Source organism: Corvus cornix, chromosome 4 (genome assembly GCF_000738735.6).
Source record: "Corvus cornix cornix isolate S_Up_H32 chromosome 4, ASM73873v5, whole genome shotgun sequence".
Classification (NCBI taxonomy): Eukaryota; Metazoa; Chordata; class Aves; order Passeriformes; family Corvidae; genus Corvus; species Corvus cornix.
In genome coordinates, this window is record NC_046334.1 from 42917804 (window position 1) to 42942976 (window position 25173).

The following is a 25173-nucleotide window of genomic DNA, read 5'->3' on the forward strand; positions in this document are numbered from 1 at the left end:
AACATCATATTTATACTCTTACACACTGAAGTATAAGCAATTTATCACATGAGAGTATGACTCGATTTCTGACTCAGAAGTTTTAAAAAAACTCAAAAACCAGAACTAAGTGACCTACTATAAAATAATTATTCGAGGTATGAGGAGATGTAATACAGAACAATAAATTCCTTACTATTTTGCCACTCCAATACTGATTTTTAGTCTACAAAAAAAGGCCAAGAACAAAACTAGTGTTTGCAACAGAAAAACACAGGGAAGATGATAGTAATAACAGTTACGCTAGAAATAACATTCCTACAACTCAGTAGTGCTCCCTCCTTTTCATTACTCACAGAAAAAAAAATTAAACTATAAAGTGATTTCAATAACGAGTAAAATAGTAGCAGAAAAAAAAAAGTAGTAGACAAATCTAAACATCACAACAGAGACATATTAATTCTGATACAGTTGTGTGCCAAGAGCTGCAACAATCAGCTAAAATTCTTGCTCATGTCAAGCATCAAAACTACATCCACCTAAGATTATTCCATGCTTCCTCTTTAAAAGGTTCGCTGTGTCAATATCAACACAGATATATCCAGGCAACTGATAAAGTTCCATAAAAAAGAGTCCAGTAAATTTGATCATCTTTCTCTTTGTTACATGTATCACATGCACTGTCCAAGATAATTCTCACAACATGCAAAGTCATATGGAAGTGTTAGTCTCTCAGTTACTGCATACAGGGCTTACCTTTAACATTAACAGATTCTTGTTCTGATGACAAAATCTCGCTGCTTTTTGCCTTACTCAATTCTTGGTTTGAAGTCTATTGGGGAAGGTAGAAATGAGTTAAAACAAAATTTTACTGATCAGCTTAATATCTTATTGGCTAATTTACTAACTAGAAACAGACTGTACACTTGTTCCATTATTTTCACTGGTTTGAAATAAAGACAGCAAGTTCCTATTTGCCAGCTAGTCAGAAACAGTTTACAAAACCATTAACACTGATATGCATGTTTTATCTGAACATTTTCTTTTCACTAAAGTAGTTCCCAGGTAAACTCTTTGGTTCAACTTAAAAGATCTACTGTTATAGCCTTTAAAGTAAAATGTTCCAATTACATCCTTGACTAATGTTAATACTTGCTGAACAAACCAAAGTTTCAAGAGATAGTCAATCTCATTTAATATGTAAAAGAACTGACAATTCTCCAAAACCAGGTCACACAAATTTAAATGTTTTTAAGAAAACTAACAGTGAAATGACAATCATACCCATTAACATTTCACCATCGTCCCAGAAATAATTATCACATGATAAGAGAGGAAAGACAAACAAAAGACATGCTAGAATACATTCATTCATTGGGAGTGAATGACTCCCGATTAGAACTTGATCTCAGCAAACACAGAGAAAGAACTAGTTAAAGGTTTAAAATGATGCTTTTTTTTGAAAGTTTAACTTCTCACTTGCAGCTTAACATTTTTTCTCTCTCATGGCAGATGTAAACATTAGTTTTGTCTCTGTCCAACCATCCATTCTGGCATCAGATGTAATAAACTCAGGTGAGGAATGCCACATTTTACATGTAGCAGCTATTGGAATCATGCAATTTCTTCTATTATTCTTTTACCTTCAATAGTACGAAAACAGTGCAACAAGAAAAACTGAGGTACATATAAATATGTACTGAAAAGCTGTGCACTGGCATTGGTTTGTTCTGCTTTTACAATTTTGGTGGTACCTGTTCATTTTCAGTTGTTGTTTCACTGTTGGCTTGTAGTGATGTTTGCACATCAACAGGTCCTTCCTCAAATTCTATTTCTTCATCTTCATTCTCATCTTCTCCACTGCCATAGTTAGTCAGAGCTTGGGTTTCTGCTTTTGATAAACCTAAATGCAAATCAATGTAAAACCACCTCTGAATTGCCAAATCCTGTTGGGGAATTTACTGCAATGTATACTCCTTACTTCAAAACATTCTTTAAGATTAAGATACAGTAATGACTTAACTTTCAAAGATCCATGTGCTTAATATCAGCTATATTATGAACAAACGCCCCTGTGTTGCTGTGAAATGTCAAAGTTACTAAACAAGCTGGTGCAAAGAATGTAAATGGTAAAGGAATCAAAGCCAGAAGTAGTTGGTGTAAGACAAAAAACAGGACAAAAAAAAATAATAAATATATGCAAGCTTTACTTTAAAGTAAAAGCACATTTAAAAAGCCACATTATTTAAATTAAAAACAGCATAAAATTTCCACAGGTTTCACATCATTCAGGTTAAAGGCTGAGAAACTTCAAGTTAGGCTGAGACAGGATATATAACTTAAAGAATCTGGTTCTAATATATTTTTACAGACCTACTGATTATGAAAAAAATTAGCTCCTCTAATTGGAATATTTAACCCTTGACATAACACTAGGAAATACTACAAAACTTTCACTGACAAAGGACTGACTATAAAATCTGTGAGAGAAGGTGTTACACAGCACTACTTCATGCAAATCCTGCTGTAAAATTAGCTGGTCAAAACTACAGTGGAAGCACTGAATAATGAACTATATAAAAGTGCCTTACTTATTGCCACCGGACCGCTTTCACTTTCCTCATCTTCCTCTTGATCAGATGCATCAGACCTAATACTTTCAGGCACTCCATTACCTGCACACATTTCTGAGTCCGGTACTTGTTTAGCAGTTTCAGTCTCATCCTTGTCCTAGGAAAACATGGAATACTGTGCAATTTCATGCTTATCTAAAGACTAAGCTAAGGTTTCTGCATAAAGGAGTAACTTTTGTTTCTCAAAAGCAAAAACGTATCTACTAAAAATCTGTTTAAGTAGTCCTTAAGGCCTTGAAATCAATACAGCAGAACAATACTCCTAAAACAGAGCATCAGAACTTCCTGTAAGAGATCATGCACTGTTCAGACACAGCTTTCAAGAACCTCATAACTACTGAGTATTTCATTATCTGGAAAGGTTGACATTGATCAGCATGCTAGGTTAAAAAAATTCTTCAAATTAGATTTGTCATTATCAAGAAGACAGACACACCTGCATTATTACCCTCCAGCAACTTCCCTGCTCCTCCTAAATGAGAAGTAAAAATATTCCTAACTGCAGCTTCTCATTTCTTTAGCATTATCTCCTCAGTCTCTCTGCTGAATGATTTGCTAAATACGCTGAGTGAGAAAATTCTGCTCTTCCTATACAAACCTCAAGTAAAGCCCTGAGTTTGGCTTCAAATCTTGAAAGGACTCTTCTACACTACAGCAACCACAACAAGTGGTATACAACTTCCCACTTTTACTTCCAAAGCACTGTGACATGTGACAGAAGCTCTAAGCCCTAGAAGAAAGTACTGACTCCACTCCCACACGTGCCCACTCCTATACCTATGTCCATTTAGGAAAGCAATCAACATTCTCCTTGGTGTATATATATACCTGTATCATTGCCTGGAGAAAGCTGAACATTCCAGCAGACCATACGAAACTTCATACACAACACATTTCCCCAAACAATGATATCAATGGTTTCCAAAACCAACTTGAAAACGGCCAAATTCTGAGTACTAAAATTTCATACTCAAGAGCATAGGCAGGCTTGGACTCTGAGACCTCAAACACCACATGTCCTGATTCAGAACATCTACCTTCTCCCTAAGATGGAAAGTAAACCAACTTATTCCATACCATTAAAAAAGAAAACGTTAACTGCTAAAAATAGTAAAGTTGTCCATAGAAACAGAAATTCTAATTTACTTTATTACTTTGATAAAGTAAATCACTGAAAATAACAGAAAGGAGATTAATAAATTTCTAAAGATTGGAAAATGGGCTGCTTACAGATACTTGATTCCTATGACAGACAACAGTAAGACTAAGCGAGCTACGAAATTATCTGAGGAATAAAGACAGTTGAAAGGCATACACGTACTTTGTCCTCATCGACATCTTCAACAGATGAACAAACATCCACCTGGAGACCTTTTTTTGCCTAGAAGAAACACAAACTGTCTTCAATTCTAAACTGAAATAACTTGCAATTACTGAGTCAAACTAGGACTTCATGAAAGCCAGCCTGAAATGCTAATCTTACTAAGAATTGCTATCTTAAAACAGCAGTAAACCACAGGGACTTTTGTACACACAGATGTCTTCAAAATTTCAGAGTTGCAAAGCATTAAAAAAACCTGTGCTAACCCTTTTTATTTAAACAATTATGTTTATATTGGGCTAATGCTACAGTCTGTGGTTGAATCATATTTAGCATATAGAATTAGACACATCATGGCAGGGGGGTTGAAACTAGATGATCTTTAAGGTCTTTTCCAACCCACACCATTCTATGATTCTAACTCTAATCAATACAAAGAGCTGTGTTTTTCAGCAGTTACTTTAGTGGACTCAGGAGAGCCAGAAAATGGAGCAAGATCAAATATGCCTGCATCAGGATTCCAGAGTCGAGCACTGTGAGAAGACCATATAGAGATAATTGTGCAGGTCTGTACAAATGGTCAGGCTCATCTCTGGCTTTGTTGAATCTGAACCTCTGCCACAACGAGACAAACATTGACCTCAACCCTAACTCTCTGTCTTCCAGGAGAGAAGAAATGCTGAATCTGGGCTGGCTCCATGCTTTCGCACAGCAGGTATAAACCAACTCTTTATGTAACAAATGCCCAATGGGCAACTTCAGACAAAACAGGAAGTCATGTTCAACTCTTTCTTGGATTCAGAGTGCTCCTCTGGCCTCTTTACAAGACATTCTACAGTCTCCCTCATATTCCTCAATAGCCATGCTATTGATATATCTAAATTGAATTATCTTGAAATATAGCTGATGGTACACCTAAAAATACTTATGGGACTTTATAGATGACAGGTTCAAACAGTATCTTCTCTTGACATTTAAAAATGAGTTAAGGGTTTGCTTTGGTATTTGTGTTTCTAGAAGAAAGCTGAAAGGACACTGAAATCATAACTACATGAACATGATCTGGCTTATTGTTTCTCTTGCAAACAGATCATAGAACTTGGAAAAAAGCAGCTATGCTCCCAATAAAAGCAGTTCTAAAATTAATAATGTAAGTGATGTGAATCCTAGCCAAAACTTCCTTTTTAGAGCAAGAATATGTCATACAGTCTCAAATATTTCTGAAAACTTTATATATATTTTACACACCAAGCCCAGAAAGTGATTCTTTCTGCACATGCCAACAAACCAACTACATCACAACTTCAGAGGACTTACTCTAATTTTTTAAAGATGATGCCTAACTAAGCTACTGCAAGGAAACCAGCAGCAAACTTTAAAGAGATAATGAACTGGGACCTCCCATATGTCAAAATATTTAGCTGGGTGTAGTGGGGCCATGCAAAACCAATACACTGGGATAGAGTTAAATTTCTTTACAGTAGATAGTATGAGGCTGAACACAGGGTTGATAGCACAGTGATGTTTTCATTACTGCTGAACAGCATTCCACAGAGTCAAGACCTTTTTTGCTCCTTAACCCGCCCCAAAAGCAAGGGGTCTGAGAGTGCACAGCACTTGGAAGAGGACACAGCCAGGGAAGATGATCCTCACTGACCCAAGGGGATGTTCCACATCATATGGCATCATATCAGCATACAAAGCTGGGCAAAGGGCAAGGAAGGGGGAGAGATCCAAAGTGATGGTGTTTGACATCCCGAGTCACCATTACATGTGATGGAGCCCTGCTTTCCTAGAGGTGGCTGAGCACCTGCCTGCCCAGGGGAAGTGGTGAATGAATCCTTTGTTTTGCTCTGCTTGCATGTGTGGCTTTTGCTTTACCAATTCAACTGTCTTTATCTTGATGCAGGAGTTTTCTCCATTTTACCCTTCTGATTGTCTCCTCATCCCACAGAGGAAACTGAATGGCTGTCTGAGGCTCAGCTGCCTACTGGGGTGAAACCACAACAACTACTCAATTGCCCCAGATGTTACCACTACTTCAACACTTGTCTATTCCTTCCTATGTTCATATATAACCCTTAAAACATTTCATCTGAATTATGAACAAAGTCTATACAATTAGATATCTGTAACAGATACTCATCTGTAACACAGGACTTGCCCTTACTGAGGAAAACCAGTTCACACTCCTACACAAGCAATACTGTGATTACACAGTAATAACTAGTCACAAAAATAAACATATATAAGACATGAAATAAGGTAATCAAACTAGTTTAGAAAACACATATTTAGAAATATCAGTAAAGCTACATTTTTCAAAAAATAAAATAAAACAAACCTCTTTAGCATAAGACTGTATTACTTCAGTAGTTTCTATTTTTCGTTTACATCTCTGCTTTACAGAAATACTGTTGTTGTCCAAGTCTTGCATGAGTTTAAAAAAGGCTAATTCATTAAATAACACTTCAGAGATCTCTACAAGAAGATCCTCCCCACAGTCTTTTAATTTTCTACCAGCAAATTTTGCCAGTGAATCCTGTGAAAAGAAATAATTCTTCAGTTTCTGAAACAGGCTTTCAAGCTTCAAAGACTAAGTATTTTTCATATTTCTAATAACTCAAAATTAGTTATGTATATAATATTGCATATTTAAGAAAAAAGTTTTAGTGTCTTAAACAGATTTTACATGGCATCTCTAGTCACGTAACACAGAACTTAATAAACTCATGATTTAAACTCCATGCTTGTAGGGGGGGGAAAAAAAAAAAAGTGCAGACTACTGATTTTCAGGAATTTACTCAGGATGTCCATGAAAAGCATGACCAGAGCTCTCCTTGAAGACAGCCACTGGCCAGAGATATACCTCTCACTACCTGGCTGTGACAGAAAAGATGTTCTGTGTGCAGTAAATAATTAGTTAAAGGTAATACCTCATCACCATATCAAAGCTGAGGGAGAATAGCAGCTATGCTATTCAAGGTGTAAAATACAACTTCAGAGAAGCTGGTTTATCTGTTGCTCATTAGCAACTTGAGTGTTGCAAAACAGCACTGAAAAACTACTAACCTGAAGTATACTGCCAAGCTGCTTATGAAAGAACTTCACAAATTCTTTACTTTCATCATTTTGTTGCGTAAGAGTTAAGACCATACGTCTTACTGATGTCAGTAATTGAGAAGAGCATACTTCATCCATGTGTTCCTACACAAGTATCACAGAATGAGCTTTGTTACCACGTCAAAACAAAAATTAGCAATCATCCCAAATACAGAAATTAATTTATTAAAAAAACACCTGTCCACTGAGAGAACAACACTCCAGAAAAAGGTCCTAATCAATCTCACGAACACCGTATTTCATTAATGACTGATTGGTCACAACACACACAGATTTATCAGTCTTCTAATACATGAGTACTTTGCATCTTATGATATTTGGCCAAACTAAGAAGCTTTATATATTCTTGCTGTGTACACAAGTGTATTAGAGCATATATTAAGATATCTACTGTTACATGCAGCCTTAAAATTGCAAACAAAACACAAGTCTTCAGGCACTGTGACTGGCATGTCAGCAATATACAGTTTTTAAACTTAGTATCAACCAAATACCTTATTAGACAAACCTAAGCTTATACACTGTGCATACTATAAAAGGGAACAGAGATGGCTTAAGCATCTTACAACTCAATCTTCTCTGCTCTCCAACCTTGCAAAGGAGGAATTGTGACTATTTCTCCTTCTTTAAAGAAGTACGTTTCTTCTCTGTAGTCACAGACTACAGGTGAAAAAGCTCTCAACAACTTTAAAGATATTTGTAAACAGGAGAAAATAATGCTAAAAATCAACTACTCAGGGGTGTCCTTCAAAAATACCCTATTACTGTATATGTAACAGTTTTAATTAGTGATCTCAGTTCTGTCTGCTAAAAGGCAGCAAATATTGCAGAAGTCCATTGTCAAACATTTTTATATTAAATTTTGTCAGCTCCAAAACAAGCAACCTCTATTCTTTTTGATGTCAAGTCCACCAGCCCTGTGAAATCTAGAAACCTCACCATTTATTTCTCCTATTAAAACCACACAGAATCTTTCTGTGGGAACATTTAATTCTTACTTCATCTTCAGCAGAGTCTGCAACTGAACATGTATTTATTGGCAGCTGTTTCTAAGAGGCAAGTTTAAATTTTAAATAAGGTTCTCTCTGTGCTATTACACAAGTCCCTTTCTTATTCTTCTACTTCACACCATAGTGTAAAGAGCCCTTACCTTCAGAAAAGGAATGACCTCTTTCATAATTGCTTTAATCTGCCGGTCAAGCTGCTGAGTATCTATACGAGGACATGGAACTGCAGAAACATCACCTGACTGCAGCACAGACTGACACTCACCAGTACCTGGACCTCGTTTTAATTAAAAAAAAAAAAAAAAAAGTACATTTAATACAGTCAACATTACTATTAAAGAAATACCACTTTCAAAAACGTATTTTCTTTTTTAAAAAATAAATCTTATTTCCTTAAGTATGTAAATATCCTTTCAAACTTTGCTAAGTTTTCAATATAAATAAAGAGGAAAGCAATTTAGCTTGATAGTTATAATAATTATTTTCTAAAACTAAGCAAAATATGTGTATATGTGCATACCTTCTAATTTAGCAGTAGAAGCACCCTGAAAATTACTAGAGCAGCCCTCAGAGTCAAGGGTACTTTCAGCTTCAACTTTCATACGCTCATATTCCCTCATCCAAGACAAAGCTTTATCTAAGTGAATCACTGTGTTGCCTATATTTAGAATAAAAACACTTTTTAATCTATATAAAAAGTTTTCAATTGATAGACAAATAAACAATGATAAAAATGAATTCAAGGCCACAAGTTCTGAAATATACATGTAACTAGTTATAACATTTTACTACACACTTTGATAAACAAAGTGTTTCACGATTAGCTAATTTATTTATGTTTTGTCTTACAAAACATGACTACACACTAAAAATCAAGTAACAGTGTATTAAAGTGCAGACAATGGCAGGCACTTTGGGCGGGAGGAAGTAACACTTAAAACACTAAGTTCACATCATTCTCACCAAGGTCATCAGTGGCAAAGGGTTCAAAATTCGAAGATGTAGACATAGTACTCCCATTGTCTGCATCATGTTGTTCACAATCTTGACATGCTTCTGTAGAAAAGTTCTTGCCAAAAGTTTCCTAAAAAATACCAGACAACTGAATACAAAGAAGGAACACACCATACTCTCACAGATGGGAGAACAAGCCAGCAATTCTCTTCAGTGACATGATGTGGTATCAGGACTTGTGACCAGGCTGCCTGACTGGAGAACAACCCCACTTTCAGGATATAAATCCAGTAGGTGAATCTACCACGCTTGCTTCAAATATACTTCTAGTACAAACCACGTAAGAAACTGTCCAGAGGTGTAAGCGATTTCCTAAATACAAAAAGCAAAAATTTTTGGAGAATCTTGTGATCAGTACTTGCCCTGAGCTTACTCAGAAGAGGATTTTGGCTCTTTCTGAATGTATAAGCTTCCAATTTACATCCCTCTCCAGGTTCCATTCATCCCTGACACATCATTCACTTGCAGTACCAAGAATCCTACCACATTTTATCACTCTTGCATTGATTCTCTTGCCACTAGTTGTTTAGAAAAGTCTGTGTAAGTCAATACTAATTTTAGCAAAATTCAATCCCTAGTATGAGTATTGCAGTAGACAAGCATGCATGCGTGCAAACTGAAATACAGGAAAAGCTGTCAGTAGCTTCTGAATTTGAAAACTTACATCATCTGTAGAGGCAAGGCTTTCACTGGGAGTGAGCTCAGAATTTGATGCCACCCATGTTGCAGAATTCAGTGATTTTGCAGACTTCCCTTTTTCATTTTTCTCAGATAAATGTCTGGTCACTATATCCTGGAAAAGATAAACTATGCTGTAAAAAAAGATCTAAAGTTTGCTTGATTCATACACAAAATCAAAAATTCTGTGCATACCTGTAAAGCATAAAGAGCCCTTTGCCTCAGATAATCTGTATTTAGCAGCTGAAGCGCATGGAAAAGTTCAATAAGAAAGTGGGGACGAGACTCATTTTGAGAAATAAGAGTTGCCACTTCAGAATAAATTGTGTCTCGCAAAGCCTCAAACATAGAAAGATCACTACCAGTTTCTGTAGGGAAAAAAAAGGAACTTGTTCAGTCCTTGACAAGCATCCATTTGAAAGACAACTGCCTATCAGGTGTGCAAGTTACAGGCATACAGATTATGTCTCAATCACTGCAGATTCCCTTATATAGCTGCTTTCATAAAGCTTACTGATTTGCTGAAGGGCAAACGTTCTTAAATTATACCTTATGCAATCTTTAATATATGAAATACAATACAGAGCAACCGTAAAAATAATTTTCTTTACACTTCTGAACAATGCCTTTAGAAAGTATTCTTTATAAAAGAGAATATTGCACACACCACAATGACACTTTCAGAATAGGTATTCAACACTGAAAATGGAGTTTTAAGACATTTCAAGCAAGATAGCCAAAGGTCTCAAGTTTATATAATGCAAGTAATCCACGCTTTTGCAACACAAGCAGCATTAAGAAAGCTTTAGACTGAACTCAAGATAGCCACTCCTTCCCAAACATAAATGCTACAGTCTCATATGTGCCTAATATCACTCCCAAGTTCACATAAAACCTACTCTTAAACCCTATTACATATGTATGAGAAGACAATGTGTTCCCTAATAAATCTCTCATTCATTTGAAAATTAAGCATTATCCTTGCATCACAACAATTATTACATACATAATTTGGAAAGTGCTGAATGGAAACAAAGTTAAATTTGGAAAACTCAGTTTAACAGATGTGTATTTGTTAGTACTCAAGTTAATGAAGTTATCAGCAATACAACAAACATTACTGGGCAATTTGATTATCTGCAAATAGTTTACCATTTTTTGAGCACAGGCAACTTTTTTCAACCTTTAAAAAGTTACCACAAATTGCTTCCCTCCCCCATTATTAATATGTAATAGCACCTTTTAAACATACTAAAAATGCCTACTGAAATTAGTTTTCTGATGTAGTATCTACCTCTGCATTTTCTATTTATAATTTTTACTAATCAAGAACATGGTAAACACATTCTCCACAACTGTAATTCAAAGTAGTTTGTAACACTGCATTTCATGCAAAGTTACTTCTTTTGTCTTGGTTATAGAGAAGGTGCTGCAATAGCACTGATCTTGAACATCTGCTAAACAGAGAGTTATAGGACCAAAGCTAAGAGAAGAAAAAAAAAAAAGTAATAGGATATTGTTGAAGCTAAGCAGTGAATGCATTACCTGGCGCTTCAATGCATGCATTTCTGTTAGACTGCTGCAGAATTCTCCTAGCATGCGCTGTAGGAAAGTGGGGATAGACAGTGATAAACACAAAAATGCGCACCAGAAATAAAGACAGGGTCTATACAAAACAGCAGGAGCAAGACTGCTTAGTTATCCAAACCACATCAGAGCTGCTTATTGTGCGAATGAGAACTTGACCAGTGAAATTTACTATGTACACTAATAAACAGCTCTTTGTGTGGACACAGCTACGCTGGCAAAGCTTTATACTGTGCTACAACAACTAAAATTTCTGCATCTCTCAAACAAAAATACTGGCAGAACCAAAAAAGACACAGGAGAGAGAATTTTTATGATCTAGATACAAGAAAAGCAGTGCAGATGGCAAAAATGTAAGGGCTTATGTGATGTTATAAGACTGAATTTGAATGATATTTGATGGAGCTCATTTAAGCACGAATAGGAAGAAGACACATACGCAGTACAGGAGGCAGTTTAAACACTAAGCAAAGTTTCATCAGTTTTGCAGTTACTTTCCATAAAATCACCAACAAATGGGTGAGATTGGCTACAGTTTTGCTTGGTTTACAGTAACAGGTTTCTAATTACTTTAATCAAGTACTTAATATAAAGAAAACACCCAAAAGCAACCAACTTTTACAGCATCCTTAGAAATTAAAATGCAAAATCCACATGCTAAACATACAGTACTGTCTTCTGTCAAAACATACTGCGTTTAAATAACACACTAACAACTAAGGTCCCTTACTCAGAAAAGTTCACAAAATAATTAGAAATTCAGAAAAGAGTACCGGAAGACATTTCTGTAGATCTACTGTATTTAATTATTTTTTCCAATTGTTCCTGATTCCTTTTGCTGAACACCTTTGCATGAACCACATCATCAGAGTGTCTGCTTTTATTGTTCTTGCAGGGTTCGCACACACTAGAAGCACTTGCACTTTCATAACCTAATGGGAGGAAATTAAAAGGAAGAAATAAAGAAACAGCTTACAAAATGTTTTATTACTTTAAATAGTTTTTTCAAGAGCACTCTTAAAGATGCAACATACTAATGATCCTTCCTAGCTTAAAATTCTCCTCTGTACACTGAAGCCATACAGTAGTACTAAATCCTCAGCAACCCCAACAGTATTACTATACTAACTAGTACAGTCCCTCTCTTTTCAGAATTCAGAATTTTAATGAAGCATATTTTTCAGCAAATAATTCAGTTTGAACATGACAATGAAGAAGGTTCCCATTATTTCAAATCTGCACATATGTGGATCCATTATGCTTTTAAATCATGGTATCTCAATTGGTTTTTTATTTTCTATTTACTGAAATACTAAAAAACCTTATGCAGCTGTACTATATAAAATGAACTCATTTCAATAACTTACTTTCATTATTATAGGTAGCATTTATGGAGAGTAAATTCTCTGGAACATAATGATTATAATCCAATCCAAGTTTGCCATGGTATCCAAGATTACTTTACAACCTACCAGTATTTTTAACTCTGCCTTTTAGCTGAGAAGAAGTCTTCCTTTTATTCTTTGATTTGGGTGTTTTATCTTTTGATGCCAGGCTTGCTTGCGCTGATGCTTTTCTGGATCTAAATGTCTTTGTCACAGTAGTTGGGTCTATTGGATCAGGCATGCTACTGAAACTCTCCAAAGACTCTTCATCAAACTCTCTTCTCCGGTTCATATCAGACTGATTTTTATGACCAGAAGCAATGTTTTGTACTGAAACTGCAAAACCTGCTTTCAGCTGAGACTGATCATCTTTTTTCATTTCTTGGCTATCATTAAGCCAAGTTGATCTTTTTTCCAATTCCTCTTCAGGTTGTCTGTGACTCCTTCTGTCGGAAAAAAAAACCACACACAGATCAATCTCAGTATATCATAACCTAATCTCTCAAATAGAAACATCATGTATTACCAGGTAAACAGTTTATCCGTAATGCAATTTATCTGCCATTGTTACTTAGACATCAAATGAATACTGAGAAGTAAGTGCTGCTAGAGAACCCTTCCAAATGGAAAACAGAAGAACTTCCCGTCTATTGCTGGTTTTAATATAAATATATTTATGCAGCTACTGCTGTGCTCAAATAGTACCATAGGACAAACCATTCCTTAAAGCAACATTCAGTACAATCTACAGTAGCACAAAAAAATAAGCATTCACTGAAATTATATCCTCTAGTTATTCAAGCAACTCAATTTTGAGTTTGAAAACCCCACAGAAACAAAATCTTCCTCCATTTACAGAAAGTGTTACAAAACCACTCCAAGACTACATTTGATTTTAAAATGTTCATTCATGAAATTATACATTAATTAATAAACAGAAAAGTGGAACACTACTGAAAAAATGAAAAAAACTAAACTGGAAGCCACAAAAGTACAGCTCATATTGTAATTCCATGACAACAAATTCCCTCAATGAATCATGAATTCCCACAAGCCCCCAAAAAGCGAGGAGAGGGAGGAAAAATTATTAAAGGAGAGCTGCACTTTGACATTAAATACCTTTGTTTTTCTGCTCCATTAGAGGAACTGCTTTCAAAGGGTTTGGGGAATGCCATATACTCAGTTTTCCCAGAAGTATTGTGATCTAGAGGATGTTGTTGCTCCTGCTGCTCACTACTGTGTGGAGAAATATTGTGTGCAAAATCTCCAAAACCAGATGGGAACAGTGGATTACAATTAATACCTACAAAGTAAACAAGAGAGTCAGAAGATCCTACCTCATTTATTTGTGTAATAAAATTAATATTTGAGACATACTGCATGGCAGCATGAAGTTACGAAGCAAAAATACAGTGGGCAAGTAAGCAAGAACTGTTTTCATCCTGAAAGCACTGTAAACAATCAGAATTTATCTTAAGTGCAGGTTTCAAACACTACTGTATACTACAATTCCATCAGTGGAGATGAAGGTCCTGCAAGAAGCCCCAGTAAAGAGCTCCTGAAAGTGAAAGTAAAAATAACGAAAGTTCCAAAAGAAGATAGAATCCTGTCTGCCTGAAGACCTTATCAATACTTCAACCACCATCAAATTGACAAGAAAATTCCAATGGTTCAAGTACTCATAGAGCCAGAAAGGTCACAGATTCATAATACTTAAATTTAGTCGGAATCTTTATGGAAGCAGCCAACTGAATGTAACTGTTCCTTTTGGCAGGTTCCATGTAATTTAAAGGATGTTCTCAAACAGAAAACAGACTCTGCAATTTGAAAGCTCTAATCTAGGTCTATGCCTATTTCCTAGTTTCCTAAAAAGACAGAAGTATACTAAGACAGTTTTGTTTACTTTGAATTATACAGTAAAACAGCTACATTCTTTTCCTTCCAAATTCAACAGCAGAAGTAGATTCAAGAAAGAGATAAGGAATACTGTATCCAAGTCAACAGTTACTGTATAACTCTGACGGGAACAAAAACTGTTTAACATGCTCCATTTACAGGCATTTTTAACAAATACGAGCGTTTGAGGTTCTCAGAAAACCAGAAATAAATTACCAAGTGCCACTTTCCAATTACATGACTCACTTAGAACATGATTTCAACTATGAAATGATTTCTGAAGGTATGTAAAAGCTTCAAACATTGCTTTTCACATACTGGATGAAGAACATTTAAAACCTTAATTTCATGGAGTGAGTATTTTCAAGTATAACTAACTTCATATTGAGAGAGTCTTGCTCTTCATACTGAAGCAAAAATATACAATTATTCAGCAATAAATAGTAAACTTCTGCTTAAGACCATTTCAATATAAAGGAAAAGTGACAGAGTTTCATGAAGTTCACATTACAATTTCAATTGAATGAGGAAATGTAAATTTTTGAAATTCATATTACTTCTCACACCAATAATAATACTCACCTGGAGCAAAGGAAGAAAAATTAGTAAATCCTGGAACACTAAAGAGGTTCACAGGCTGTGGAGGGAAGTTGAATGGACAGAAAACAGGAGATGGAGGTGGTGGTGCATTACTGCCTCTCTCCTTTCTCGATGGTTTCTCTTGACACTGTTGTTCTTGTTGCCGCATAACATCACTTAACATTTGTTTCAACCTTGAAAATAAGAAAAAACGACAACTTGGGAAAAAAAAGAATTTTATGGGAAAACTTTAAATTTATATTCAAGTAATTTGAGTTTAGTATTATTTCACCTACACCATGTAATGTGTGTAAAGAACTGCTCTATTTAGCTAATAAAAAACCCTCAAGACAAAAATTACTTATATTTAATCCCGAGTCGGTTTAAAATCAACTGCTCTATATTAGTGGTCATGCATACACAGGTTAAACATCCTTGCAAGAACAACAAAAAATTGACTAGATACTAAAGCAATAAGCAAGCTCAGAAGTAGAAACAATCAAATATACAAAGTATTTACAGAACTGAGGTTAAAATTAATTTTAAAAATTGTTTAAGAGGATAGCACCTATATACCACTTACCAAATACAAAACAGAGACGAAGAGCTTGAACTTTCATGCAATGAATTAAAATGACTATTACATCTTTATTCAAAAAAGATCATTGTTCAGAAGCCAAATGTAGTACATCCAAATGGAATGTAAGAAGCATAAATTCTAACTGAAAACACTAAGAAAGGACAAAACTTTTTTGCTGTCTATTACCATTAGAATCCAAATCTTGCCAGGTAGTCTAGTGAAGAGCACAGACACAGAAGCATATTCAATAATAACTACTGCAACAGATTTTTGCCAACTTTTGGTTCTCTTCAATGAAGACTACTAGAAAAGTACTTTTAAAGGTGTTAAAGAGGTGGTGGGGGAAAAAAAAGACAACCAGAAATGGTGCATACAATTTCGAAAGCTCATAATCAACTCAGAAGTTCAACACTCTCATATTTAACCATTATCTGTAATCCTTTATTCACATAACCATGTTCCTGTTACTGAAGCATTTCAAATTCCACAGTTAAACACTAATACAACCAACAAACCTTTGGACATTATTCTGCTGCCAAGTCAGTTGAGTGTAACACTGGTTTAACTGATGCATAATGAGATGTATTTGTGAAGATGCAACGTTATTGGGCATCATACTGTAAGGGCCCGTAAGCAAAGTCTGTAGAAGGCAAGAGAGAGTCTGTGGAAAGAAAATACGTATAACAGTGACCAAATTACAAAAACCAGAAGCTATTGCTAGAAAGAGTTAGAAAGAGAATAAAAGGCAAAATAAGAACAGCAAAATAACTATTCTTCATATCTACCTGCTGATCCTGCATCAAAGTTTGACAAATGCTGACACTAAATTCATGCTGTTTCTTCAACTGATTGATCTGCTCTTGCCATTGTTCCTTTTCTTCCACATATGAAAGCTCAGACATCCACCGAAAATTTTCCTGACGCCGCATACTTATGTTTTGCTGTTGCCTGGCCTTAGACACTGGTCGATAATTCCCATCTGCTGAAAGAGGACGGCAGTTTTTCCACCTGGGTTGGGAAAAATTGAAGAATGATGACAACATCAGACAATTCAAACAACTAAATGATACTTCCATTATTCAAATTATGTTTAAGCTGTACATCAGCAACTCGCATGGCACAGGCCAGCTAACCACACATGCCATTTTGTCATCCAACATGATCCTAAACAAATGGAAAATACAAGCCCCCAGCTGACTATCACTGTCAAAAAAGAAGGGCTAAGGATGCTTCTGGGTCTTGTTTCTAGTATTTTCCATTACTGCTATATAATATGTACTCAATGAAAATAGAAGCCACCAACGTAATACATTAACAGGGAGCCCCTGATAAGCCCACTGTCTACTAAAATTATTTTGGTATCAAAACCAGAAGAAATAACTGCAGATATATACATTATTTTTAACACGGCATTTTCATTTCATCACACAAAGGTCATTAAGGAAGTCAATCAGGTAAACAAGAGTTAAAATTATTCACAATAATTAAGGAATAGTTTTCACAACTACAGAAGCCAGCAATTTAGACGGAAAAATTTCAGAGTTAGTTTAATTCTCTGAACTACTATTTTTGAAGAGACTGATCTATATCACTGTAAAAATTTCAGACTGGTTATCTTTCAAGCTCATTAGAAATAAATGAGAGCATCACGAGCCGCTTGCCAAACTACTGGAGAGTTCAAAGGCAGACTTCTAATAAGACTGAAAACAGAAGAAATCACCAAATCAGTCATATGCATTGCAGCTATGAAGACTCAGACAAGAAATTGCCACTACACATACCTCCCTAACAAGCAGAAATTTTCCTTTGCTGTGAGGATGCCTTGTAGTTAATGCAACGCTTCTACCCCCCTCTTCCAAATACACTCAGACAAGCATTAGATCAACAAGTAATGCTACTAACCTATCTTTGTTTTCTTTAACAAAATAGGTATTTTCTGGTACGTTGTTATTGGGATAAACAGAGAAACTGTCATTCAAACTTGATGCGTCTTCTTCCTCTTCTTCGGCCTGACCAACTCCATCAGAGAGATAACCGTCTTCATCACCATTTTCTTCCTCTAGAGCACACTGGGTAGAACCTCCCCAGGTAGCCATTGTCCTAGTGAACATCGCAGGGGCAGGGAGAAGAGGGGTGTTTGGAAAAAGAGTGGGTTTTTTTCAAGTTTATGATGAATTATTAAAACAATCTGTTGACAATTTCAAATCTATCAGCAATTAATCAATTTGCAACAAAAAGAACTAAACCATTCTGAATATGACCCTGCAGTGTGCCCACATGGCCAAGAAGGCCAATAGCATCCTGGCCTGTATCAGGAATAGCGTGGCCAGCAAGACCAGGGAAGTCATTCTTCCCCCGTACTTGGCACACGTTAGACCACACCTTGAGCACTCTGAACAGTTCTGGGGCCCCTCAATTTAGGAAGGATGTTGAGATGCTGGAGCATGTCCAGATATGGGCAACAAGGCTGGTGAAGGTCTGGAACACAAGTTCTGTGAGGAGTGGCTGAGGGAGCTGGGGTTGTTTAGCCTGGAGAAAAGGAGGTTTAGGGGGAGACCTTATTGCTCTCTACAACTGCCTGAAAGAAGGGTGTAGCCAGGTGGGAGTTGGCCTCTTCTCCCAGGCAACCAGTGACAGGATGTGAGGACAGTCTTAAGATGAGCCATGGGAGGTTTAGGCTGGACACTACAGAGAAGTTCTTCACAGCATGATTGGGCATTGGAATGGGCTGCCCAGGGAGGTGGTGGAGTCACCATCCCTGGAGGTGTTTAAGAAAAGACTGGATGTGGCACTCAGTGCCATGGTCCAGTTGGTAAGGTGGTGTCAGGTCATAGGCTGCACTTGATCTTCAAGGTCTTTTCCAACCCAGTTGATTCTGTGATTCTCACAAATGCAAACTTGTATTCTACTTCTGATACTGGGAGAGAGAAATGAAATTACTTTCTGTTTTGGAAATGTATTACTTTACTATGTTATAAACGGGGTAAAGATGAAAAAAAATTACTCTGATCATTTGGCGTTTTCCATGTATTTTCTTCTCCTTAGGTGATTTTTCCCCCATTGGTAGAACAGGAGAGACTAAATATGCTGGGAAAACCCATAAAGCTAGCAAGTTGCTAAATAACAGTCCCTTCACAAGTCAAGAAATTTATTTCCTGCTCTGTTAAATCATCACATTTAGTGCTCAGATGAACACAGGAAACTGCCCCACCACTGACATCCCATTAAACAACAGAAGCACCCATTGATTAATACAGAATAACTTGTGCTCCTACTTTTCAGTCCTGCTCTGCTGTGGAGTACACTGAGCTTCTGACCCTTCACTTTTAACAGACGCAGCAACAGTAGATATTGTTTCTGCGAGCTCTCTCCTTCTCTGATCCTCAGCCATTAAAGCTTCAAGTTGCTTTCTTCTCTGTCGCAATTCTTCTCTTAAAATCTCATGTCTTCTCATTTCAGACCATAACTGTTTGCAGTGAAACAGAAGAACTAGAATATAATGCTAGCATAATTTCCAAAAAGAGTAATATCCGGATCATTATTAAAGATAATTTCAGGGAAAAAGGTAAAGGAACATGCAAAGATAAATCAGATTTCAACAAATACTTTCATTATTTTCTCCACAGATGACCTGCCTACAGTATAAACTATCAAATGTTCATGGTAAAAATTCAAAATTAATTCAACTTTCACATTAATATTTGGCAACAAGTGCTATATTTGGGGGAAAATGTCTTGCCAGTTCAAGCCAGTATTTCCTTTGTCGCTGTTATCCCCAGAGAGACGGTGAAAATCATGACGTAAGTCCAGATCAGATGATATGACCAAAGCAGAGCTAAGACCACATTTAATGGAAAGCTCATCTTTTATAGTGTGGTTCGAAATAAAGAAGTTACATGCTTGGCCTATTCACCCACCACCTCTCAAGGTGATAGGTTGAGCGGTATAATGCCCATCTGTAAATATTATTTTTCCATGTACCCCAAACAATATGCAGTTCTCGTAACAATTATGCAGCTGCCAAGTTTACTTTTCTCTAACTGCTTTCTCATGAGAGACTGCGTGAGAATGAAAGCTTCTCACAGGAAAACTGTGAGAAGCTTGTGAGAATCTGCGAGAAGCTCTCTACTAGCCTTTTAGTATCCACATTTCCTTCTTTCCAGAAATGAAACAAATAAGTTATACATGCTTTGTAAAATAACTACTACTCCACTCCCCAGGCCAACTACTTAAAAATGTGTCCAAGCCACCTGAAACTTCTCCTTTTTAAACCCTTTTAAAGTCACTGTATATCAAGTATGAAATACCTCATTGCCTACTGGTACGGATTCATCACACTCAATTAAAGGCTTGCCAGTGTTACACTCATTCATGGCTGGAGATGATGTTGCTTGTGAAGTCTGTCTATTTGCTGGGCAGTTACCCAGGCCAGCTGACAACTGAAAGAGGAAGCAAAATGGCAAAATAGAGTATATTAGCTTTCTAAAACTTACCTGCAGTTATAACCCAACACAGTTGAGGCTTTATGAGGCTAGAAAATCAGTATCCTGGGAAAAGGATTTTTGAATCAAAGCTAAATATTTATTTCAAAACTTACCTAGGAATCAACAAAACTTAATTTATGTACTATTATATAATGTTCTAGATGCACAGTATTGATAATTTACTGCTCACTTCACAAAAAGAAGTTAATCTTCAAAGTGCATGAGAATCAGTAAAGCCCTGCAGAGTTAAGTTAAAATGCAACAAAGTGTTGATCATGCTTACAAGACACAGCATTGTTCCAAAATACCAGGAAATGACTACTAAGAGAAGTAAAGAAGCAGTGACTGACCAGTATGGGACAGACAAATTTCAGGCTAAAAATAAGACAGAAGGTTCTGTATCTTTTAAGATTCTATCAAGGCTTTTGAAGACAAACTACAGTGACACTAAGAGCATGATACAGCAACCACTGAGAAAGAACCATTGAGAGGTGAATGACATAAGCAGAACTCTACATCTAAAAGTCCACCTGCTTACAGCATACAAGTATTACCAATTTTAAGTTTTTTCCAATTTTCATAGGGAAAAAAATGGTGAGCAAGATATTTTATGTTTTGTTGGTCAACACCTTAAGACAGGAAAGAAATACATTCTACCTACTTGAAGGTCAGGACAAGCTTTCTGTAACACTTGAATTTTTTCCTGGATTTCAATCAGTTTTCTTCTTTCTTCTTGTAACTGCTTAAGCTCCCATTGCTGCTGCTGAAGTTTAGCTTCATAGAACTTCTCTCTGTGTAAATAAATCCACATGTTACTCGGCAAGAAGTTGCCTAAAGCATGATTCTACCATCCTTTGACAAAGGCTTACCTTGCTTTTTCGTTTAGTCGCACATCCTTTTTTAACTTGTTAGAACTAGCTCGCACATTGTTTGGTTGTTGCTTTGTCTCTTCCATCTCACCCAACAAGTCACCAATATTAGATGCATTTGCAATTGTTCCTTGAGGTTCTGGATCATCATCCTAAAAGGATGTCAGAAAGGCAGTTAGACTATTTTCAAGTTGATACAAAAAAAAAAGTAACAAATCTAGTTTGTCAAGCTTGTCTGCTTTGACTTTTTCAAAACTAATCAGTCTGAATAACTTTATCTTTAGTACAGATCAAGAACTGAGAAGTCGTCATCACCATGGCATCATGACTTTAGGATAAATTGAGTTAATGAGAGAATTTAAAGTCATTTAGCTCAACTACTGAAACTTCCACTATAAATGCAAATAATTTGTCTCATTCGGGAAGCATAAACCACTTGCCTGTGACTCAGTGAACAGAAACATACAAGCATATGAAGAAACAACAGAGGAGGTGGAAGGAGGAGGTGGAAGGAGGAAGAGAAGGAGACTGAGGCAAACAAGACTGCTTATTTACTGCAGTCAGTGATGTTAAATACTATCAATAACAACTTAAAATAATAAGAAAACTAATCTTGAAAGTTAAATCTAAAATATTTTGGAGACAGTCCTACTGGTTCTCTACTCTGTTTTTATTTTTTTCATGATTTCTGTATTTTCAGTTCTCAAATGGAAAATATGAAAGCTGTAGCCATTGCTGCTTTTGGTCCCCAATGGGATCATTCTTCATAAAGACTTTGCTGAACAAGAGAGAGAGAACACTGGTGACCAAGAATGACACAGCTCACAATCCTCAATACTGCATCTTTGCTGAGTACATACACCTAACAAGCCTTGGAAATAGGAAGATTGAAGATATGCCATTAACTAGGTTATTTACTAAGGAAGCTGCTGAATAATCTCTAATTCTGATTTATACCACTACACAGTTAGCACCTCTATAGTGATGATAACAACACTGATCTAGATGCTGAGAAATTTTTGATAGGAGTATTATCTTGAAATAACAATACTGTGTTTATACTGTTGCTGTTGTAAAACACAGGTTCCAACTGAGCTTGATTTTAAAGTTCTCACATAAAGCCTTTTAATTTCTGATACACCTGGGTGTATTCAGTATGCAGACATTACATTAGATGGTGCTCAAATGTGAGCATTCTGAAGGGACATTAGATCCATGAAATTGTACTTTCAATACCACTAAATTAGCATGAGATATTCTAAATTAAAAACACTTCAATTTATAGCTGCCCCTCAAAACATGTGAAATAAATAAAAACCACTGCCTCCAAACCAAAACACTGCAAGTCAAACAAGTTGCAACATCAAAATATTTTAATGAAAAACATTCTTCATTGATTGAACAATGTTGCAAAACCTAGGGCTCAAAAACCTCAACATGTTGAATATCCACTATAATCTTAAAAAGTCTAATATTTAAAAAAATAATACTGATCTTCTACTTGGTTCGTATTTTGTAATCCAGTGCTAAAGTTAAATACTAAGGACCCTGTTCTCTTAGGCTAGCATCCTCCAAGAAAATCCCTGAACTGAACTTCAGAAGTAGCACCCTTCAGTTCAGAAAAATCAAACAGTATCTCTTTTTCCCTAGCCTAAACACAAGCATTTTAAATGTTGCATTAAGCACTGTTTTTCCTATTAGGAGTTACACATTACATAAAATAATGAATGCTAGATTTTTGTGCACAAGTTTATATTTATAAAATACCTGCACCATAGCAGCAAGGTTTTGTAACTGTCTAAGCTTCTGTTTTGCAGCTATAAGCCTATTGATCTTCTGCTCAAACTCCGCATCTCCAGTAACATCACCCAGGCTGCTTCTGTGACTAGATATGGAATCTTCACTAACTCTATCTTCTTCCACTTCATCATCTTCACCTTGGGGTAGATCAAGGTGTTTGTCATTCTCCCTATTACGACAGTCTGGAAACAGGGAAAGGAGGAAACAAAACAGTATCAAAGACACACTACTGAACTTCTTAAATCCACTGTAATTACTGGACAGTAGAAAAATATTAGCTTAATGATCAGGCTCTTTAATATTTTGCTCATCAAACAACGTTCTCCCAAATTCTGCACAGCTATCAGTTATCTGCACTATGTAAAATTATTAGAAGATTCTAGAACATACCTAAAGCAGAAGACATTTTCAGAGTCCTTATATTAGCAGCAGATCGGTTGTTTATTTCACAGTCTGTATTAAGATGTCTTCCATCTCTGTTATTAGCTCCACACTGTACATTTGAGTTGCTATTTATTTCACTCCAGCTACTGATTCCTTGAGGGTTTCTAGGGTAAAATAAATTACTCATGTTAACTTTTTAAAAACTGGTATGGATACAATTTTACTTTAGCCTTTTTCTACCTAGCTTTTTTATGAATGGGTGTCCTGATCCCCCCCAAAAAACAACAAAACCCCCAAACAAACTCCAACCCCGTAAAAAATCAGTCCAGACATTGGAGTTTTTCAATATTCATCTCTCCAACAGCTTCTTTTTTTTAAAACAATCAAAACAGCTTTAAATTATCCCCTGCTAGATCTGCAACAGCACATTAGGCTCTACAGGTGTATGTCTATATTACAAAAACTTTCTATGATCCATAGGTAAGTGACTGTTCATTTCTGCAGAGTGAAGATCCTTAATGCACAGAGTTGCCAGACTATAGCTGTAAATGCCTCTGTAAATTGAAGGTGTTTTTTACTCCAATTCTCCAGTCTAGGACTGTCATCTTCCATGGAAATGCCATACATATAATTCAGTGCTTAAATTACAGACTTTTGAAGTCTTATAGTGATTTTCTAAATGTTCAAGCTAATCTAAATAAATAAGACACCAGGGACTAAATGATTATTAAACATACGTGTAACAGTTACTCCAAATTAAAAAACCTGTAATTTTGTTAATGTAATGAGCACAGATTTAAGCTACATCTGGTTGACTGAAATAATTTATTGCAGATTTCTTGAAGCAACAACTCAGCTACAAAGACTATGAATGACAAAAAAATACAACAACCTAATATTTGTAACAGGCTGTGGATCCTCATGTTCAGAATCACTTTCTGATTCTTCTGTTTCTTCCTCCTCCTCCTTAGTGTTTTCATTCACAGCATCTGTCATCATATCAGATGTTTGCTCATAGTAGTGAACTAACTCGCGTAACTCATTCAGCCTCTTACGAACTTCATTTAGCTTCCTGAGGAGGAAAAAGGAGTGTTTAATCTTTTCTGCATATTAATCCAATCTATGTAGAGTTAAAAAAAATATATGTACCTTAAAGTTCTTAGTTTACTGCCAGTTGCCTAGCTAAAAGAACTTTGCACTTGAAGCTCTGAATTCAGTTAACTGTATTAGACTGTTTAATAAGTAGTCTGTAACACTAAATTAGGTAGATTAAAAAATGGAAATAGTTACTTAACACAGAACTCATTAAAAAAGCAGCACTCCAAATTACTAAAGCAAACTGTGAAAAAAATTAAAGAACTTTTACTGAAGCTTTTCTGTTGGATTTAGATTTTCATCCTCTTCACTCTCATTTTGAGAAACCAGGGAATCAGGAGGATAGGGAGCAGATGCCAGACTATTTGATTCACCGTTGACAACAGTTACTATGCCTATAGGACCAGAAGCAGCTGAAGTTGTACTTCTTTGATCAATACTCCTTTGAGGAGAACTTGAAGCAGGAAAAACTACAGAAAAGAAATACAGCTTATGTGAACAATTTGTAATAAGGAATCTGCTTAACTGAATTATATTAAAATAATGACAGAAAATACTACCAACATACAAAACAGCAGTTAAGAATTTCTTTCCTTAGACTAACAAAAGCTTTTTTCTTAAGTTTTGTTGGATGCAATGCCAATAGGCAGCAAGTAGTAAGGTAGCTTTTGTAAACAAGATTTCAGTTAGTCTCTTTTAGCTTTATCAAATGTCAGAAGTAGAAGCTTTCATGCTGTGAATCTGCCCATAGAAATCTTT

At 36.0% G+C, this 25173-nt stretch overlaps 1 protein-coding gene across 21 annotated transcripts in view; it reads right to left on the minus strand.

Moving 5' to 3' along the window:
* Nucleotides 1-25173, minus strand: part of PCM1 (pericentriolar material 1) — a 43327-nt gene that overhangs the window by 3316 nt on the left and 14838 nt on the right. For 5 of the 21 annotated variants that reach the window (XM_039550690.1, XM_039550689.1, XM_039550688.1 and 2 more), the window contains 27 exons: nucleotides 24686-24884; nucleotides 24212-24391; nucleotides 23326-23483; nucleotides 22903-23117; nucleotides 21136-21287; nucleotides 20928-21057; nucleotides 20090-20221; nucleotides 19058-19248; nucleotides 17685-17882; nucleotides 16568-16790; nucleotides 16298-16443; nucleotides 15206-15396; nucleotides 13847-14030; nucleotides 12815-13173; nucleotides 12116-12274; nucleotides 11301-11357; nucleotides 9951-10123; nucleotides 9742-9870; nucleotides 9027-9147; nucleotides 8584-8721; nucleotides 8207-8340; nucleotides 7006-7140; nucleotides 6278-6475; nucleotides 3934-3993; nucleotides 2571-2709; nucleotides 1734-1882; nucleotides 736-811 (listed from right to left, as the gene is read on the minus strand). In XM_039550690.1, coding sequence (XP_039406624.1) covers nucleotides 736-811; nucleotides 1734-1882; nucleotides 2571-2709; nucleotides 3934-3993; nucleotides 6278-6475; nucleotides 7006-7140; nucleotides 8207-8340; nucleotides 8584-8721; nucleotides 9027-9147; nucleotides 9742-9870; nucleotides 9951-10123; nucleotides 11301-11357; nucleotides 12116-12274; nucleotides 12815-13173; nucleotides 13847-14030; nucleotides 15206-15396; nucleotides 16298-16443; nucleotides 16568-16790; nucleotides 17685-17882; nucleotides 19058-19248; nucleotides 20090-20221; nucleotides 20928-21057; nucleotides 21136-21287; nucleotides 22903-23117; nucleotides 23326-23483; nucleotides 24212-24391; nucleotides 24686-24884 — 4326 coding nt within the window. Of the gene's footprint in view, nucleotides 1-735; nucleotides 812-1733; nucleotides 1883-2570; nucleotides 2710-3933; nucleotides 3994-6277; nucleotides 6476-7005; nucleotides 7141-8206; nucleotides 8341-8583; nucleotides 8722-9026; nucleotides 9148-9741; nucleotides 9871-9950; nucleotides 10124-11300; nucleotides 11358-12115; nucleotides 12275-12814; nucleotides 13174-13846; nucleotides 14031-15205; nucleotides 15397-16297; nucleotides 16444-16567; nucleotides 16791-17684; nucleotides 17883-19057; nucleotides 19249-20089; nucleotides 20222-20927; nucleotides 21058-21135; nucleotides 21288-22902; nucleotides 23118-23325; nucleotides 23484-24211; nucleotides 24392-24685; nucleotides 24885-25173 lie in introns of those variants that run through there. The other 16 variants (XM_039550698.1, XM_039550696.1, XM_039550694.1 and 13 more) reach the window with 9 other exon arrangements.